The 19,902-nt window shown below is 44.7% G+C and overlaps 1 protein-coding gene across 1 annotated transcript in view; it reads right to left on the minus strand.

Annotated features, from left to right (window-relative positions):
* The window catches only part of KDR (kinase insert domain receptor), a 30,354-nt gene extending 18,499 nt beyond the window's left edge, over positions 1-11,855 (minus strand). Inside the window, exons 1-13 of the mRNA XM_084204909.1 lie at positions 11,610-11,855; positions 10,305-10,395; positions 9,645-9,841; positions 8,381-8,505; positions 7,923-8,091; positions 6,601-6,740; positions 6,233-6,401; positions 4,726-4,837; positions 4,469-4,632; positions 3,528-3,684; positions 2,302-2,422; positions 1,606-1,714; positions 495-839 (exon numbers count right to left, since the gene is read on the minus strand). Coding sequence (XP_084061035.1) covers positions 495-839; positions 1,606-1,714; positions 2,302-2,422; positions 3,528-3,684; positions 4,469-4,632; positions 4,726-4,837; positions 6,233-6,401; positions 6,601-6,740; positions 7,923-8,091; positions 8,381-8,505; positions 9,645-9,841; positions 10,305-10,395; positions 11,610-11,661 — 1,951 coding nt within the window. The 5' untranslated portion in view covers positions 11,662-11,855. The remainder of the gene's footprint in view (positions 1-494; positions 840-1,605; positions 1,715-2,301; positions 2,423-3,527; positions 3,685-4,468; positions 4,633-4,725; positions 4,838-6,232; positions 6,402-6,600; positions 6,741-7,922; positions 8,092-8,380; positions 8,506-9,644; positions 9,842-10,304; positions 10,396-11,609) is intronic.
* Positions 11,856-19,902: the final 8,047 nt, after the last annotated feature.

Genomic DNA, 19,902 nt, shown 5'->3' on the forward strand with positions numbered 1-19,902 from the left:
GAATCTCCTAATCAACCTAGACATTTAGGTCCCGAAGCAAAGTCATGACTGCTTGTGTGGAAAGCTGACTGATTATCAGCTTGCATTGCTTGTGCCTGAATACCAGCATCACTCATGGCAGCTTTAAATTATAGGCACTACTCCAAACTCGAGAGCCAGTCACACAAAGCAGCAGCATTAACACTACGAGTACTATGTGTGTAGACAGCTACAGAGAAAAATGTGCTCTGAAAAGTAGAGAAGTTACTGAGCTAAACACATTACTTCAGCAGAAGCCAAACACATCTCCTTTCCTCACTGGTATTAATGAAACAGTCCTGCTGCCTGGACACACCCCAGAAGAGTGTGTTACAACAACTGGCTTAAATCTATTTAACAAACTGAGCACACCATTAATCAAACACGTGCAAAGCCTGAACATACCAAGAACTGCCACTACTGCAATTGTTTTCATACAGAACCACTCATTTTGCTTCGGAGTAAGAGATCTGTACCTTGAACGGTGAGGTGCTTCACCAGGCAGTGCTGTGTTTTGGCCTTTTTGTCCTGAGCAATGCAAACATAGTCCCCTCCATCCTGGAGGGAGATGTTGCGAAGGATGAGCTCTAAGGTGACATTTTCACCATTGGTATTTGAGACTGTCTCATTCAGCTTCTGGAGAGCATTGAGGTTCTTGCAAACAGGCATGGGCAGCCCTCCGAAGGGAGTCTGCGAGACGTGGGTGCTGAGCTTGTACCACGACAGCTTCTCAAAGGTGAACTTGTCTGCTGTGCATTGCAGGGACATGTTGTCCTTCTCTGTCAGTTGATTCCGAGGCTGGACATTAATTTCAAGACCCCCTGAAAGTTAAAAAAAGTAAAATAAATTCCTATTTGAATGTGCATTTTGTGGCTAACATTAACTTGGAAAAGTCATATTGAAAATACAGATTTTGTCATCTTATCTGGTTGAAAATAAGGAAAAGAAAGACTGAAAAAGATCAATTAAATCAATCAGCCAACTAATCAATTATCTAAGGAATATAATCTCATTAAAAGTGATGCATTTCGAATGGATCAAATGAAGGACTGTGTAAAAAATTCAGTCACTCTTCCTGTAGAAAATTACAGCAACCTAAGATGATTCTCAGCACTATCTTATAGTTCATTTTTAGATTTGGATTACAATAAAATTTTGGCACATGAATATGGGGACTGATTGCAAAGGAGACAGAAGCTCTTTGCCACTGGTTTGGAAAAGTTTAGCCTTAGCTCTTACAGTAAATCTTTACTCATTTTGTGACACTACCATCATTTCTCCGTTCCTCTTTTAAGTGACTGCTAAAGCTCAACAGTAATCCCTCTTGGGACAACAGTGCCCCTCTTGCATCACTTTCACTGGCCTGCAGCTCCACTGATGCTGGCAGAAGTAATCACTTGACTGAAATTAGTGGCAACTTTAAAGGTTGCCTAAAGAAAGCCTTAAGTAAACCAAACCTAAAATCCAAAAGAATTGAAGGATTTAATAAAGGTCAGGAATCAGGTAACATCACTCAAGTGCCTTTCATTAGCAAACAGACAAAATAGAATTAATTTAACATGGCTGTCCTTGGCAGGGTCCACTTACTGGTCACATGGAAGGAGATCACTCTCTCACTCGAGCCAGCCTTGTTGGTGGCCATACATCTGTACAAAGCAGATACATTTGCTGCTTGAATCACGAGGGTGCTCACAGTCTACAAAAGAACAATCAAGCAATTTCATACCACATCAGTGCTAAAGGAACGCCCCACCACCTCAACAGCTCAGCAAAGGGCTCGGCAGATATCTGCACAACCAAAAATCCCTCCAAAGCACAAATCCATGGCATGGCAGAAGCACAGTCCCCTTCTGAAGTTTACATTTTTGTCCCTGAGCGCGTAAAAATCAGGTAAAAGGAAATGGGAAAAAGCAGAAGGTGGACTTAGGCATATTTGTTAAAAAATGCCTCACCCACAATTTTTTCTGCTTTTCAGTCTCTCCAACTTTAAAGTTAATTTGCAATATTAACTCATCTAACTTCAGACTACTAAAAGGCAGTGATTGAAATCTAAGTCAGTTATATTCCTCAGTGGTGATTCACTTTGGATCAGTGTTCAAAGGACCTGAAAGTGTGTATCTCTACCTCTTGGCTTCAGCAGGAGCTTGCTCGTCTAGCTGAGAGTAGATGCCCAAGTTTAACAACAGGTGAAAAGAGTCTCATCTCTAGTGATGTATTTCCAGGCATGTGGACTGCTGAACAGGGTTGATCATCCCCAGCCAAGAGAAAAGAAAATGTGCTCACCTTTGTTTTCCCAGCAATAGTAACGACCCGGTGCTTAATTTCAACCTGATTCCCACCCTTTCTCTCTGAGATCACTTTCCATTTCTTGCATGCATATGGATTGGCTCCTGAGCGAACTTTCCTGAAATGTAAGTAGAGACACATGCATTTGATAGGAGGAATATTCCCCCTTCAAGAGAGGTATTTTGAGTTCTACTTATAATATGAACATATTTATAAGTCAGATTCATCACTGGCCACAGCTTGCATCTATGAGGGAAGTGTATGCTTCTGGAAATATTTCTATTAAATGTCACCCTATAACCTCCTGAGACCTTCATGCTCTTTAAAGTAAAGGACCCCCAAGCCTAAAGGTGAATTTCCCAATTAATCTGTGTCAGCTCAGTTGGGATGGCTGGAGCAAAGCAGCTATTCTGGGAACAGACCTCCATTCATAAGTGGATGATTCAAGTTGATTTAGTTCAAAGGAAGACAGAGAGACACAAAAATCGCTGAACTCCCTACAAGAATTTCTTGAGGACAGTAGCCATTGTGTAGGAAGCAACCAGGCACCAAAGGAAGAAACTAGTGGAATCATTTTAAAAACAACAACAGGAAAGAAGAATGCTTTTTTTTTTTTTTTTTTTTTTTTTTTTACCCTGGACTTTTTTTGTTAAAGGAAATCTGGGCTTATGGCAGGTCCAGATAAGGGAAGCTGCGTGAATCTCAGTCAGGCACTCTCTCTATCATTCCCCGACATCAATCAGTGCACTTCCTCTGAGATACACTTTCACACAGATAAAGAGCCCCATCACACTCAGCGCTTGAGCACAAGGGAAAAAAACACCACAAGGACGCATCATTAGCATAAACAGCAAATTTCCTCTGTTTGGGATGGAGTTTTGGGCCTGCAGCCCACAGGGGGATCTGAGGGAAGGGCATGCAAACAGCTGCATTTGAGACCCCATGCAAGTCGAGATGCCCTTCAAGAGAGCACAGCAGCAACATGCCAGCACTGCTGGATGCTCTCTGCGGGTGGCCCTCGCCTCTGCCAACAGCAATGACCTTGGCAGAGCCTGCCTGCAGCAATCTGCAAATTAAATACCACAACCTCCTTCTTCATTGCCCATCGGGTTTGCACTCAGCAACGAGCCTGGACCAGGGAGGCACCGGACAAACCCAACCCAACACAAATACCCCTCCAGACCTGCATAAGCTGCAGAGGACAGCAAGGACTTGGCACTCACTGGGGGCTGAAGGTGCACTCCTCCTCGAGCTGCCAGTGCCAGAGCACGGCGCTGGGCGGTGGCACGGCGTAGACGGTGCAGGTGAGCGCTTGTGTCGAGCCGTACTTGTAGGAGTCCACCGGGGCCATCAGGGCATTCTCACCGATCTGGGGGGGCACTGCAGGGAGAGCAGCAGGTCACACCTCCTGCTGAAGGCTCCAGGGCGCATGCTGCAGACCCACGGTGACCAATTCACACTGAGCATCCCCAAGGACACGGGGGGAAGCAGTGAACCTGCCCCACGCTTTGAGGATCAGGATACTTAGGATCTCCTAAATCCCCCTTCAGTACTCCATGGTTTAAAATGCAGTTCCTGGATTCTCACCACCATTCCCAGCCATTAAATGCACATTATTCCCCAGGCCTGATCCCACTGCACGTAGCCTTGCTGCCCTTTCCAAGACCTGCTGTCTTCAAAGCATAGGCTGTTTCCTGGGGAGCAGAAAGGAGGAGGTAGGGGAGGAGGAGGAGGAAGGTTGTCGAGGGCAGGACAGAAGAGGAGGGATAGCCTGTGTGGGGCAGGAAGGATGGGTGAGGCGGGACAGGGCCAGGATGGAGCGGGGTGGAGGAGGACTCCAGCAGCATAGCCAGCAAGAAGGGCAGGAAAAGAGCAGGACACAGAGGCAAAGAATAATATACAGAAAAAAAACCCAAACCAAAACAAAAACCCCCCGCCCCACACAAAGTATCATCACAACACCAACACCCAGACTCTGCAGCCTCTTGACTGACACATCCTAGAGCCAGGAGAGACCGGTCACCTCTGCCCTCCCAGGGCTGAGGTTCAAGGACTGTTCTTCTTCAGTACTTAAATCCTCATAGGTAGGGGATGAATTAAGACTAAGGATGGTAATATACCACAGCTACACATGAAAGAAAGGCACCTCTGTTACCCCACTTACCATTTACCAGCAGGGTAAATGCATGTCTTTTCTGCATCTTGTTAATGGGGTTTGTAAGGACAACCGTGTAATTCCCTGCGTCCTTTTCAGTTGCTTCAGTGATCACTAATGTGTAGCCAAGTTTTACTGTGTGATTTGCATTGATGGCTTTTCCATTTTTAAACCTGAAGAAAATACAGAGCACTCTGAATATTTAATGATTTTCTTTAACTAAGAATAGCTCATTTTTTTCAAACACACTATATCCCAGTTCTTACCATTTAGCCTCTGGTGGAGGATATCCTTTAAACTTGACAGGAATTTTGACTGTGTCGCCTAGCTTTGTCTCAACAATATTCTCCATTTTCTCCAGGTGAATAAAAGGACTTTCTGGGGGGGAAAAAAGGAAGTAAACTAAATGGTCTTTTCTCATGGACCAAAGCAAAAGTGCTTTCCTTTTGTGTTGGCACCTAACAAGATGACAAATAGAAGTCAGTGACAGGACTGAGGGTCATTGGAAAAGCACAGCTGGCTCCAAACTGGGCTCTGGAGAGATGCCACCATGAAAGCCTAGTCCTTTGCTTCACACAGAGGAACAGACCAACTCCCTCACTGAGGAGCTCTGGAAAGCAGAGACAAGACTCAGCTCTCAGGGTAGTGTGCCAACTGTCAGACCTGTATATACATATGTATATATACATATCATAAAACTCTCTCAATGTACTTATTTCAGGAAATCAGACTATTCAAAACTGCAGTGTGATAAACTTAAATACTCAAGTATGCATTTCAACCACTGCAGTCACAGAGTACCTTGAAATTATTTACATTACTTGCTATAAGTTATAAACTTGCATTTGGACAGAAGACAGTGATTAGCCTTTTGACTAAATTAGCCTTTTGACTAAGATTTAGAATGGTTTAGCCTTAGTATCTGGTATACTCAGTTTAGCACATGATCTCATTTTGGCTCCTGAAGAGCAGAACAGAAAGAACTCAGGAGAAAATTCAGTATATCTTGAATCACTATGCCCACAATAAGTTTGAAAGTCTTTTGTTTTGTTTTAAAAGTGCCATGAATATTCTGGCCCCTGAAGTCAGACCTCAGGAAAATCAGTCTCCTTCAAAATATAAATCTCTTTGTCTGAGTCAGTGATTAAAAATGAGCCATTCTCATGCTAGTAATTTTTTTCTATAAGTAAGTTAGTGGAGCTGGGGCTGTACTCAAGAGGGGTTTGAGAAAAGGCTGTAGGATGTGACCTCGTACTTATCTATTCACTTAGCCAAAGCTGTTTCCCTTGCATCATTTCCGTACCACCAAAACTCCATTTGATTCATCTATTCATTATGCAAAAGCTGAAAGTTTTATTTTCTTAGCTTCATTCATGCTGACCCAGACTCTCATGTCACAGAGCCACCAAGATCTAGCCTAAGTTCACCAAGGCTAAGAACAGGCAGCCCTTGTACAAAGCCACCTACACAAATTGAGTTTTACAGGACCTTAAGGAGGTCAGTGCAGAAGAGTGTCAGGGGCTTACATCAGTTTATTTTACTGCCCACTTTCCAGTGGGATTCTACAGCTTTCAATAAAATACAGCATCTTTCAAAATCTTTTTAACTAAAGCTGTGCCATAAAAATAATCCCATACTAGTTGCAAGAGAAATACTGTAGCTGCGGTTTGGTTCATTTCTGTCATTTGGTTCATCATCAAGATACCTTCTGCATCCCAGTAATTAATCCCAAATCTGAAACAACCAACCAAACTGAAGTGGAAAATGTCATACTATGGATAACAAAGTAACTGCTGTTTTTCATGTTCATGCGACCACTGGATGCTGCACAAGTGTATCGACCATTGTCACTTAAGGACACACTGTCAATGGTAAGGGTGCTCACAAACTTCTTTATTTCTCCTGCAGTGGTTTTTACATCCCTAATAGTGGCACGTCTTTCCTGCAACAGACAAAAGACAGAGATGTTTGGAAATGTCATTGTTATTCCTTCTGTCACCCTTTGCACACTTGTATATACCAGAAATTTTGCTGTGTATTATCATATTCTTTCTCAATGTTTTAAAAGAGGAAGTGATATTATACCTAGATAAGTCAAACTACATTGTGATGAAGGCACCTGTAAGTTAGTACGACTTTACCTTGATGGAAGGGTAGTCCCATTTAAAATCTATTCCCACATTCAGCTCTGTCCTAACAGTGCAATTGAGCACAAGCTTTTCTCCCACTGCCAGCTCTACTTCATCGTGTGGGTTCATTGTCAGGTCATAAATTCGGTACCCTAGAGAGAGACAAAGGCACACATGAAACATGGGGGTAAGCAAATTTCCCAGGTGAATTCACCACAACTCCCACCAAAACCCCAGCTACAAAATAGCCCCTGGATGCCCCGGTGCAGCACAATAATGGGTGTACAGAGAGAAGTGATGTGCCTGCCTTGAACACTTCCAGCTGAGACCCGTGTCAGTGACACAGCAGGATGTGTGCACTTGATCAGAGCCCCTCCAGTGGCAGGAGCAAGCAAGGGACAGTGACTCACACAGTTCCTCTGCCTTAGACACCTTCTGCTTATCCTTGTGACACCTAAAGCTAAGGGACATTATATATCCATTCCCAGAAGTAAGCAGGAACTTTATAGAGAATAATGGTAGGGCAGTGGCAAAGCTATCCAAAATTTACTTTGTGCAGTAAAATATTTCAAAAGAGAATATTCTGAATGCAGAAATTCTACAGATATTATGTAGAAATTCCTCCAAAATCAGAGTGAGGATTTGTGAATTTTGTGGAGAAGTAAAAGCCTTCTACACAGAGTAAAGAGGGAAGGCTATGCCTTTCTGACAAGCCAGGAGAGACTGCCTTGGTGTCGTTTGGATATTTGAAATGGTCACTACGTCTTCAGCTGAAAGAGAAAGACCTGCTTAGTTTCAATTTAGGCTTAAGCCTCCACAGAATTATCACATTATTTCTGGGATATGCGGAACAACTGACAAATTGTACCAGGAGAGCATAAAGCCCCTGTGAGAGTTGAGACACAGGTCTTTAGGGAGACAAGACAACCCAGCTCACAGTGAGATCTTCAGATCCACCCTTCCCTTGGTATCCACTCAGAGCAATTTCTTTTCATCTTCTGCTGATGGTTGCTTGCCTCTCATTTCCTTCCACTGTGACTGAGATTGTGGATAAGGGATTTTAGGAAAAAGGTTTGCATTGTCAGAAAAAAAAAATTAAAATCCCTGGCATCAATGTAAAACACTAAAAATAGAAGCACTTATCCCAGTGATCAACCAGAAAGAACACAATACGTTGCATTTAAAAGAAAAGTGATATAAATCTCAACATCCATTTTGCATTAGCTGCATTGTCAGTATTGAATAACCTAGTGTCCAACCAAATGTAATTGGTTCAGTATGCTGTAGAAAGCAAAAGAACATTGGTTACAGAGAAATAAAAACCTTTGGCTTACCTACAACTGCAACTATGTATATCACAGACTGGTAGCTTTCGTCATCTATTTTAGCTTCGCAGAAGACCATGCCTGCATAGTTGATTAAATGACTGGGTATAGTGAAGCCTTTTTTATTATTCCATGAAATGGATTTACCATCAGGAACAAATATCTTTTCTGGATATTTCTGTTTGGAATATTGATAAAACACATAGTCAGAATTCAAAAATAGAACAACCCTGAATTGTCACCTCCAGCATTTTCCACAACTGCAGGGTCCCCATTTTAACATTCTAGCTCAGGGAATTAGTACGTGCTCTGAGAGCACAGGTACAGCACTCATCTTGTAATCACAGGCTATGAAACTCACAATGATGGAAAGGAGTTTTTAAGAAATGTATTTTTACTTCAAACAACGTATTTATGCCAGAGTGACTTCAACTAACTCTTGAAAAAATAGCAGGCTTTTTCCTTACCGCATGTAGAGAGACATTGAGATTTGATACGGTTCCAAGGCACGGCACTACCACAGTTTTGTTCTTAGTGATGTATACAATGCCAAGCTGATCACTAACTGAAGTCACAAATGGTGATCTGTAATCTAGAATAACATTCAATTGATAAGTGGGTATTATTCATCACATGATTATGGAAACTGGAAACATTTCCAGTTTTCTTATTTCCCTATTTTTTCACAAGTCAGTTGTATTGTTTTCCATGTCACAAAGCACTGAAATAATGAGACTAAATAAAGGAGGTACATGTTTTTATAGACACCCCACCCCCCAGATTTAGAATATCATTATTCTCAAAACAGTTATCAGCAGCAGAGTGCACTTTGGAGAATGGCTTCCTGCTACAGCAGTCCTTTTGTCGACAAAAAACTGATTTACCCTAGCGTGACTTTCCTTGCATAAGTATTACAGGAAATATCAGTTAAAAATTGTGACATGTTACACTGACTCCCCTGATGGCAGCATCCTTTTCAAAGTCAGACCAGAACACCAAAAGAATAGCTCCATGATATTATAAAACAAGCTAAGTCATGTACTTCATTACATCTCATGTCTCAAAATGGTAACTATAAGTTAACAATAAAGAGGAAACAGGATGCATATGGAAACGAGGGTGAAGCCATCAGTGCAAAAAGGCAGATGCCTCAATGAATGCACTTATTGAAGCTGAGTGTATAACTGAAAGCTTTGCAGTGTCTGCGACACTCAGCTGAAAACTGAGCTCTTACAGCCGACACAGATTTCACCACCAGAGTCAGCAAATGTATGAAAGTTTGTGCTTTGGGGTTTGGGTGATTTTTGGGGTTTTTTGAATGGTATCAGTACAAATTGTACACGAGATCGGACCCGTAATCTTTAACAAATATAAAACCTCTGTAACCCTCTCTCATATGGAACTCCTGCTGAGGTCAGTAATAGCTCTGCATTCAGGAGGACAGGCTCAGAGCTCAGCAGAGATGCGTATGCTAAATTCTGGGTGGAGAACAGCAGACCATGTACTGCGCATGGTGGGTCAGTTCAGAATTAGAGGTACAAAGGCTTCTGTGTTGGTGGCAACTAGCACACCTGAATTTAATTACTCAACATGAAAACAAGAAAAATGTTTCATAGGATCAAATATTTTAGGATTATTAAATTTTAGCATCAAAATTGTTTTGAGACACTATATTTCTTTCTTCTCTTGATGCTAGGGAAAAGACACCTGAGACCTGTGGTAAGCACTTACCTTGAACATAAACATAAATGGTTGTAGCTGCCTGGCTGTCCCTGTAAAGGCACTTGTAGTCCCCTGTGTCATTGCCAATGACTTTGCTCAGGGTAAGTGTCTTGCAGTAGGGGCCATCACTGCATTCTGTCACGGAGATACGCCTCTCAGCATTGCTCTGCTTGCTTGGCCACGACCACTCCAGCGGTCTCTGACCTCTGAGAAAGCACATGTTAGAGCAGCAGACACTCCTGATATGAACCCCAGCCCCACCACTCTCTGTGGCTATGGAGAGGGACGGGCTTCACCCACACAAAGAGTGTCAAACCATGTAGGAAAAATTCACACACACAACCTATTGCTAAGATTTACATTCTGCTGAATCTAAGTGACAAATCACCCAAAAGAGAGCGTTGAGAGTAGGGCTCACCAGCAGGATCCACAAGGACACAGCCGATGCTTCCTCCCCAGCCACCCTACACTCCCCAGCTCTCTTTTGCCGCAGCCCTCCCACGTAATTTCTAAAACTTGTCAGGGAAAAGTGAGGCAGAAGGCACAAAGGGAGTGGAGAGAAAACAGGGGACCTGACAGGAGAGAGATCACATCATTTGTGATTCTGTACGAAAGCTCACTGCATAAATTACCAGTCATCAAAATCATGCTGAACAGACTCGTCCTTACCTGCAAGTAATATTTAGTGTGTTGTTTGCCATTATTGTGAGGACATCTTTTTGGACACTAAGGGTTGGCTGATCCAGAGAAATAAATAAACCTGCGAAAACATGTATGAAACCTCTCTAATAAACCCAATAAACAAGTAAATGCTACTCAATCAGAAAAGTATTATATACAGGAATATTCATCAGGCTCTAAGTGGACACTTTCACATCACCTATTTAGCAGCAAAGGGTAAATCATGATTTTTCACACATCCCAAAAAGTTCAAAAATTCTGTCATAACAGGAAGCAAAGGCAGATGGTCAGGAGCTAGCTGCAGAGCGCTACAATTCAGCCAGCCAGGGTGGAGTTCCTGTTTTCTTGCATTGCCAACTTCAAGGTCTAACAAGAGGATGTGGGACATTGAAATGAAGTGAACCTTCATCTGATGATCTCACTCCCTTGGGGATTACCAGCTTTTCTTATAATAAATTGAATATACGTCTTTGAGACTACTGATCAATGAATTATGCAAAGAAACTATTTTTACAGTTTGTCACAAATCTGAAATCCCATTAATTTATTTTATGCCATGATTTTCTAACTTTATCTCTTTCCTCCTAAGAAGTTAGGCAAATCTGTATTACTCCCAGACAGTCGGCACAACGGCTTGCATCGCACCCAGCTGGAGCCGCTGGCGCTGGTGAGGGCTGTGATTGCCCTCTGGGTGCCAGTGCTTGCTCTGAGACACCAGCCCAGCTTGTGCAACATTTGGGAGTACCACAGGGAAAGATTTTCACTCCTCCCTAGCTGCTGCCATCACCTTCAGGAATCCCGGCTCACCGGGACGCCAGCCGTGACAGCCCGGCCGGCTTCAACGGGCCACAAGGAAGCGCGGCCAGACCGGGACATTCCCCATTCCGCTAGCGTTTCCCCGTTCTTTAATCACTTGCATTCCGAGCAGGTTCTTCCGATGACAGGTTTCCCGCGTTTGGCTCCAGGGACATTTTGCTCTCGGAAACGACAGCTGATGCTGGAGCCAAGCGGGCAGGACACTGCCGTGGCAGGCAGCCCTCTCCGACGGGCCAGCACCGGCCGGGCGGACAGGAGAGGCCAAGAGGACAGGACAGGAGGGGTCAGCAAGCCCGCAGCCACGGGCGTTCCGTCCCACCCGGGGATCGCCCTGTCCCAGCCGCCCAAGCAGCCCCGACAAACCGCAGGAAAGCCGCACCGCGCCCTCCGCGGCACCCGGGCATCCCCACGCCCCCTCTCCTCGGGGTGCCGCGGAGCTGCCGGACCCCGGTAACGCGGGGTTGCCCAAGGGCTTACCTGGAGCCAGGCACAGCAGGACCGCCAGCAGCCGCGCCGCGCCGAGCTCCATCCCGCGGCCGCCCGCGCTGCGGGGCGCGGAGCGAGCCCTCTGCCCGACGGCAGCCGCGCCGACTCAAGCCAAGCCAAGCCAAGCCAAGCCGAGCCGAGCCGAGCCGCGCCGAACCGCGCCGCGCCGAGCCGAGGCGAGCCAAGCCGAGTCGAGCCAAGCCGAGGCGCTCCGCACGCCCCGCACCGCCCGGCGGGGATGCGGGACCCCGGCGAACGGAGCCGCCCCTCTTGTGCCCGGGGCGGGGCCCGGGGCCGAGCCCCCGCCCTCCCTCCCCAGCACGATCCCGCCTCCCTTCCCGGCCCCAGGGCCCCCCCGCGCATCCCGCCGGGATGCTCCCCTTCGGACGGGCGGCGGGAGCTCTCCCTCTTCCCTGCTCGGTGGCAGGAGGGCCTCAGCAGTAAGATTCAGCGTCGTCTGGCGCTTCATCGTGCTTTTTTGGGGTTTCTTAAAATCCCCCCCCCCCCCCAACAGAAAAGATCCCAAAGGCCAGCCACAGGAGGTACTGTCAGTGAGACACAGCCGTGTTCCTGCTGGCAGCGACTGTACCCCCGGGTGTGAAGTGTCTGGCAGCGACAGTGCTGGGTTCACGACGTGGAGTCCCCTAACCATGTACCCAGCCACCCCAGCTGGCCACATCCCAGCTAATGCCACAGCTGCCCTTCCCACCTTTTAATCAAAATTATTAACTAGTGACTGTTAAAAAGAAGTTTGTGGGAAAAGTAAACACACAGTGGTCGTTAACGTGTTATCCATACACACAATATAGATCCTACGGGGGAGATAGATCAGTAAAGAGAGGTATATAGATAAACAAGTGGATAATCAGGTAGATAGAAATACACAGCTGGGTACATAACTATGCATGCATATGTGTACATATGCACATGCCACCTTTTCCTCTTTCCCTGCAAATTGCATGGGAGATTGTCCACAAATGACTAAGTTAATGAGGCAGTGATTTTATTTTGCATGCAATGCAATTCCAGCTGTTTTACTGTACTGGGGAAAGAGTGTAATTTCCTTTGAAATTACACCCCTGTTGCTCACAGAAAGATACAGGGAATGGGAGAAGCTAAAGTTTTCCTCGAGATCAAATAAAATCCATGAAAAGTCAAATAAGACTCATGTGATTCAAGTGGCAGCAAGTCAACACCATGCAAATAAAACCTGCACTTGTGATTCTTATGAGCTCTTAAACCAGAATATTGGCAGCCTTCATTAATACCCCCACCTCCATCATACTGTGGGTCAGGTCATTGGTATTGCTGAGTGATTTGGGGAGCTCTGGCAGTGAGTTCAACTACTGACCTTGCTGAAACTGTGCTGCATGTTCGTGCTAGTGTGCTAGAGACAGATACTTAGTGAAAACCAAAGGTACCTGCTGCTAAAAAAGCTAGTTTTATTAACTTTATTTGTGGTGATGCTGGTTTTGTTGGGTTTGAGTACAAAGAGAAAAAATATTGATAAGGGTTGGATGATCTGCAAGAAGTGTTTGCCTCAAAAGCAGTTTAGGCAGTCAACAAAAAAATTAAATTATAGGGTAAGTTAAAAAAAACTATGGACATGAAATTGTTACAGGATCCATAGAAAACAGTAAAGTCACTGTCAGCTCACTTTAATGATTTCTGCATTCCTACAAGAGCTTCCAAAAGACAGCTGTAGAAAGCATGCCCCTATATTGATTTTAGCAAGTAGCTTTTCTAAAACTTAGTCAGATGATGTGCAGCTACAGCTTGCTGCAACACCACTTGGGCTCTGTTTTCATGCACAGTCATTGCTATTAAGTGAATGGTTTGGAAGGAGGGGATGTTGAAAATTGTTGAAAATTATTGTGGCGCCTGAGCTTTATGGGAACAAATACCTACTGTTTGCCCTAAGCACATCTAAGCCAAGAGAGATGAATGCTAGCCTGCCTCTCCAGGCCCTTTGGCATTTGCCATGTCCCCTGCCTCCTCCTGCCCTGCAGTGCTGAAGAAGGGAAGGAGAGAGAGGGGCTGGCCCTTCGAACACACCAACCTGGCGAGGGCACACATGGAACTGAGCAGCTGGCAGCAAGGAGCTTGCACACTGTGACTGTGGCTCATCCACAGGCAACTCTACATTTCAAAAGCACAGTTTGTTTCTACCTCCCTGAGTGATCCTGGTGAGATCTCAGTTTTTACACTGCGCTTCCTAAATGGGACACAATCCTTCAGCACTTTGCCTGGCTGTAGGTATAATCTTGGTAACTTGAATAATTCTGCAGGAACTGCTGCTTCAGTGCATGAATTGCCATCCCTGGAGTACCAGGGACATTTATGGTGCCAATGAGAACAAGAAGGCAACTTCTTTGAATGGGACCCTAACCCTGTAAACATTTAAACACAAAAGTAACTTTATTCTGAAGAGTCAGTCAACAGATGCAGGATTTCAACCTGATTCAAATTATTTACCTGGTGTAGTAGAGACTAATTCTCTAGGAAGATCAAATAAAAATTAGAACCAAGTATCATTGAAAATGGTAGATGTTTGGGGAAAGTGAGAATCGGAAAAGATGTGAGGTAGCTTTACCAATACATGGTGTACGATGTCATATGTATTTTGCTAAACTGAATTTTCTATTTTGAGCTTCAGTGGGGCTTTTACAAGTGGATTTTCACTTGAACATGCCATGGGGAACCTCTGAGAGAAAAATCAGCCAGAGCATAGGAGAAAGACAGTCACCTGGAATCCAAGTGAAAGATTCATGTAATGTATTGTTGCTGTGATGGCTATGGGGAACAAATGTCTGGTTACAAAATCAAAATCCCGGTGGTTTAAGGGATGGCAGCTTCCTCATCCAGCCATTTAGGCTGTGATCTCTGCACAGCCTTTGTGTCATCCTTCAGATTTGTGGAGTATCTAGCATAGCCCAGATTGCACCAGAGACCATCAGTGCTGAAGCACAGGGATCTAGTGAGAAAAGCTGAACATATTAATGTAGTTGGGTGAGTCCAGGATGGGATTTCCTCCCTCTCCAGAGACAGTGTAAGTGTGGAGAACTTCCTGGGATCTAAATCCAACGTGCAATGCTTCTAGAGATACTCTACTCTCTGTCTCAGCATTCTCACCTGCCTCAAATAACAGGAAAACCCATCAAAACTTTTTAAATCTGTCTTAATTTTAAAAAGTGCCTCCGCCTTGGCCGGACAATAGCAGCAAAGAGATGTGGAGCTAGAAGCAGCTCCCTGAAACTTCAGCTGTACTGCCACCCTGAGCAGATCTCAGCCCAGCATGAGACCAGACCTGGGGAGCTGTGGAAGAGCTGGTGGCTGACAGACAGAATGCAATCAAACCCTGTGCATCGCTCCGTGCTACATCAGGCTGACTCCCAGTTCACAGAGCATCTCCCAGAGCCCCATTCTGAAATCAGTGTGCTCCCGGGCTCATCAGCCTCTTTCTGCTGCGCGCAGGGGAGGCTCCGTGTCCGTGGACGATCCCTGGGCATGGCCGGAGCGATGGGAGGGGGCACCAAGCCTTGCCTTGGCCAAGCGGGGCCGGCGAGCCTTTGTTTGTGCATCTGCTCCTCTGACCGCCAAAAGCTCATTAAAAACAGGACACAAAGAAGCGGCAGAGGAACCGGACAAGCCCCCTCCCGTCTCCTCCCCGACCTGTCACGACTCCCCCAGGCTCTCTGGCTCTGTCAGGGCTTCCCGGGCAGCCCTGCCGAGGAGTCCGAGCAGAAGCCAGAGCAGCAGCAGCCCAGCGGCCCTTTGTTTGCTTAATTATTCAAATAACAACCCGAGGGAGATAAGGGCTGGCCCTGGCAACACCGATTATGCGCTTTCCTGCTCCTGCAGCTCAACAAGTTTACCGGGGGTCAGCATCCCATGCAGAATACATCTGGAATGCGGCAGCCCGCAGCTGTGCCGCCTCCCGGGCGCAGCACCTCAGCATCTCAGCAGGAGTGGATGCTGCCTTCAGCTCTGTCTGCGCTGCAGACTGCACCACTGCAGCCGCCTGCAGCCGTGGCCCCAGGGTGGCTCTCAGCAGGCATGCATCCCAGCGCACCCATACACTTGGATGAGGCAGACGCGAAGTAGGTGCAAGATGCTGCTTCGAGAAAATGAGATGGCATTCATGCAAATGGCATGCAAGATCAGAAATACATTTACCACTACATGCACTTCGTGTGTAGACCCCACAAAACCTGTTGGTTTGCCAGGGGCATTGCAAAGGACAAAACCTTCCAGCTAGAAATGAAATAATAAATTGTCTCAGGTGAGAACAGATGTGGAAGTAGGAATGAGATGGCATAAACCCACTAATTTTCAGACAGAGCTGCCTAAAGGTAGAGGTGTGAATGCTTCTATTGGTAGCTTTGCTGGAATCTGGGATATGTACTTTGTATTTGGCTTTGTCCATCTATAAACAGGAGGTGTGAGCTCAGTCTGCATGGACATCCCCAAAGCAGCTTTATTCTAGTGTGGCTGAATGCTGATGGTAACAAAACTGGAGGAGCAGGTTCATTGCTGTCAAGCCCCAGAGTACTCTAAAGTACCTTGGATATGTCTCTCTGCTCCTAGGCATGTAATTATGGTTCCAGGCATGTGGAATTTTAGGGACACACCCTTGAAAAACTAATTTTATATGATTGTTTATTTACTTGTCCCTATTGTGTCCTAAAACTGCATAATTACTCCTGCCAGGACAACAGGATCCTACCTACCCTTCATTCAAGGAGCTGTTCCTTTTTTTACCCTATCTAGTTGTTTTTTCCCACCAAACTCTTTGTGGGGCAAGGGCTTTGTGGAGAAGGGACAAATGCCTTTGTTGTTTACGTGGCTGAAGTCTGTGGATTCCCTGTTGCTTGCAGCAGGAAGCAGCTCTGAAGCATCACTTCTGAGCAGGAAGCAGAGGGTGTCTGGGGCCCCTGGTCAGTTTGGCTAATGGATGGGCAACTGGTGACAGGGATAAGCTACAGATTCTTACACAGACGTGGCATGCAATATTTTTTTTTTCCTTGTTGTTTTTTTTCATTCTTTTTCTTCATCTTGATTTTTCTTTTTGGGCTCAAAATTGAAAGTCTCTGAAAAAAGTCTCAAGGCCTAGGTTGAAAAAACTGCCAGAGAAGGACAAAATATTTTTTTTCCATTAGTTGTCTGGTGCAGCATATTTTCACTGCATCCCCTCCTGTGAAGAGATTTGCATTCACAAGAATATCCTCACCTCCGTGCTGCAGGAATGGGAAGCAGGATCCTTAGGCACTTAGTCCAAATGGCTGTGTTATTACACAAATTCCCTTAATATTCACTGAAGGAAAACAAGGGAGCAAGTATCACACTGCTCACAGAGAAGGCCCTGGAGCAAAGACACGGATTCTGGACCACGTGCCTGCAAATTAAGGAGTTTGATGGAGGTGGAACAGCACCATCAGAAACCTGAAATGGCCACCTGTGGTGGCATTGTGTCTGTGGCTTTCTAGTGACACAAAGCCAGGCCTCCCACGGCTGGATTTCCATGGTAGTAGAAGTCTAACTTTGGGAAACATCTGCCACATATATGTTACTGGTTTTTTATGAAATAAAGAAAAATTATGAATGTATCTGTCAGGGAGCCAGACAATCCAACATATTCTCACAAGTCTTCTTTGTGTTAGGGGGAGAAGCAATGCACCCCAGCTCCCAGGGTGTTTGTGTGTCCCCTACTGCATGAGAAAAATGTTGTTTGTAGCACTTTTCTGCCATGGAGGTGCCTCAGTGTCTGCAGGATTTTGTCATGTTGCAGCCTTTCACTGGTGAGCATTCTAATCAGATGTCTCTCCTACACCTTACCACTTCTTAAATGAAAAAAATAAGGACCTAATATCTTAGAGACATTTAACTGCTGACACATTTGCTTGAAACTGGCAGAAGAGTTAAAAAATTAAGAGTCAAGTAGATAGAAAAAGCAAACAGACAGACATAAAATGTGATTAGTAAGTCCTATTTCCCTGGGGAACCAACCTAAAATTTACTGGTCACAACAAGTGGAAAAAACTGCCAGCAGTTTGTAGGACAGCAGTAAGAGTTGAAACTGGAGGAAACTCAAAGGACAGCAAAAGGCTGTCAGAAATTGTGAAAACTCAGCCCACAAGAAAAGGCTGACAGATCTGAGGCTGTTCAATCTCGAAGAAGAGGAGACCAGACAGACAGGCATGATAACAACCTTCCAGTGGGATCAGGCTGGAGGTCCCTGATCAATTATCCTAATAGTCACCAAAGGTAAAAGAGGAAATAATCAGTCTAATTTTCTGGACAAGAGATCCATCTCAGATAGTGGGGTACAGTTTTTGATTTTCAGGGCAGTTAAGCATTCAGTAATGTTGTCTGAAGGGTCTGGGACTGACATCAATTGAGCTATTTCAGATCAGGTCTGTCAGATATTTGTGAGGGATGGAATTTAATTCTAATTTGCAATAGAAGTGGGTATTAGAGAGTCTTCTCAGGTTTATTCAAGTTGCATGTATTAATAATTAATAGGATTACAATTTGTGGTTTCCCATTCTTTAATAAAACAGCCCAAAATTAAGTGCTTCTTTACTGGATCAAGTGTTATATTTCATCCAGCCTACAGCAATATTTCAGCATTCCTTTTCAGCCAGAAGAACTAATGTGATCAGTTTGAGTTGATACCTCTTCTACACATTTCTCTTGGAAGCTATCTTGAAGTGACTGGATCTCCTGTCATTTTTTGTGTGTTTGGCAACACAACTGAAAGAAATCCAAAACCACCCAACCTCCAAAACATTATTCACATTGCCCTACTTCCAGCTAGCAACTCCTGGGAGACATCTGAGGGCAAAAATTGGTGAGGACTGCTGAAACATGACAAGAGTTGCCAAAGTTCAAGCAGAGTTTTCTAATGATGGTTCAAAATTTCATCAAACAACTTTCCCAAATCACAGCCAATGGCACAGAGCATGTGACATCTCTTTCCCAACTAACACTTGCTAGTGCACTTAAATTGCATGTGGGAAAACTTCCAAACTGGTTCCTTCCAGGTGAATTTTCCATACCAATTTTCCATTTTCCATTTCCCTTCCAATTTCTTCCCAAATATTTTCACAGCCAGGATAACTAAATAGTAACTGTATTATGGGACATAATGTAGGGACTTCAGAACACAGAGAACTCTGAGATCCACAAAAGACACAGCAAGGGCTCCTACAGATGAAGGAGGGATCTCCATCACTCTACCATTCTTCTAAAGACTTTTTTGGGTACTAGCACACCTGGTTCTCACAGTCCCTCTGAAAAACTATTTTTATCTCAACAGTGAGGAACCTTTGTTTTTACTGTCAAAATTTGCTTGCACAGCAGATAACTTAAATGCAATTAAACCCTTTAAAGTTGTTATATGGGAGTTGATTTTTAACACCTATGTCTTAAAAGCCTTTTCTTACAAAGTGGAAGAGTTCATCACAATTTGTGACTTTTCATTTTAGTATTTTTCTTTCTTTTGCTTCATACCCATTTTCACGAGATAACGGCCATCATTTGTTCCAAAGAAACGAACTGTTCCACTAAGGGCAAGTTCAGCTTCTGTTCAGGCTTCCCTTCCAGGACACAAATCAGTCAGGTTTGCAAAAGAACAGGGAGAATATCACAGGGATACAATTCATGTTTCAACAGTCCGGGGAAGCAGGCTACATCAATTCTCACAATCAAATTCTTTACCCCAAAGCCAGAAACCCTAACCCAAAGCTCTGTTTTCTATGTATTTTACCTTTGTGAACAAGCTGACTGATTGATTACCCTGTTTTTGATCATCTGACTATTTTCTTGCATCTCTCATCCAATAAGAAAAATCATAGCAAATATTGTACCACCTCCTCATTGTTTTCTGCTGTGGCTGTAGCTAAATGAATCCTCTGAACATTTAGTGGCTGATACGTGGCGATGTGGGACCAGAAGAAAAGCATCAACAGGAAAGGAAAGGAAGTGACCAGGCACTGACTGTATTCTTCACTGGGTTTGTCTCACCAAAGGTTGTCACCAACCAAAGGTTAAAAAATACATTCCACATTGTTTTCTGGAGGGGGACGCCCAAACAAGCCATGCACAAAATTCATAGAATAATCATTAAGGACAAAAGGAAATACTGGGACATGTAGCCTGACCTCTGAATACCACAGCCAGCCAAGGGAACGCACTGGGATGCAATGCTTCATTACTGAAGTACAAATTCTGCTAGAAGAGAAGAGGAATATTTACTAGAAGCTTGAGCCTGGCTGAAGTTAGA

The sequence above is a fragment of the Fringilla coelebs genome (genome assembly GCF_963513975.1).
Source record: "Fringilla coelebs genome assembly, chromosome: 4".
Lineage (NCBI taxonomy): Eukaryota > Metazoa > Chordata > Aves > Passeriformes > Fringillidae > Fringilla > Fringilla coelebs.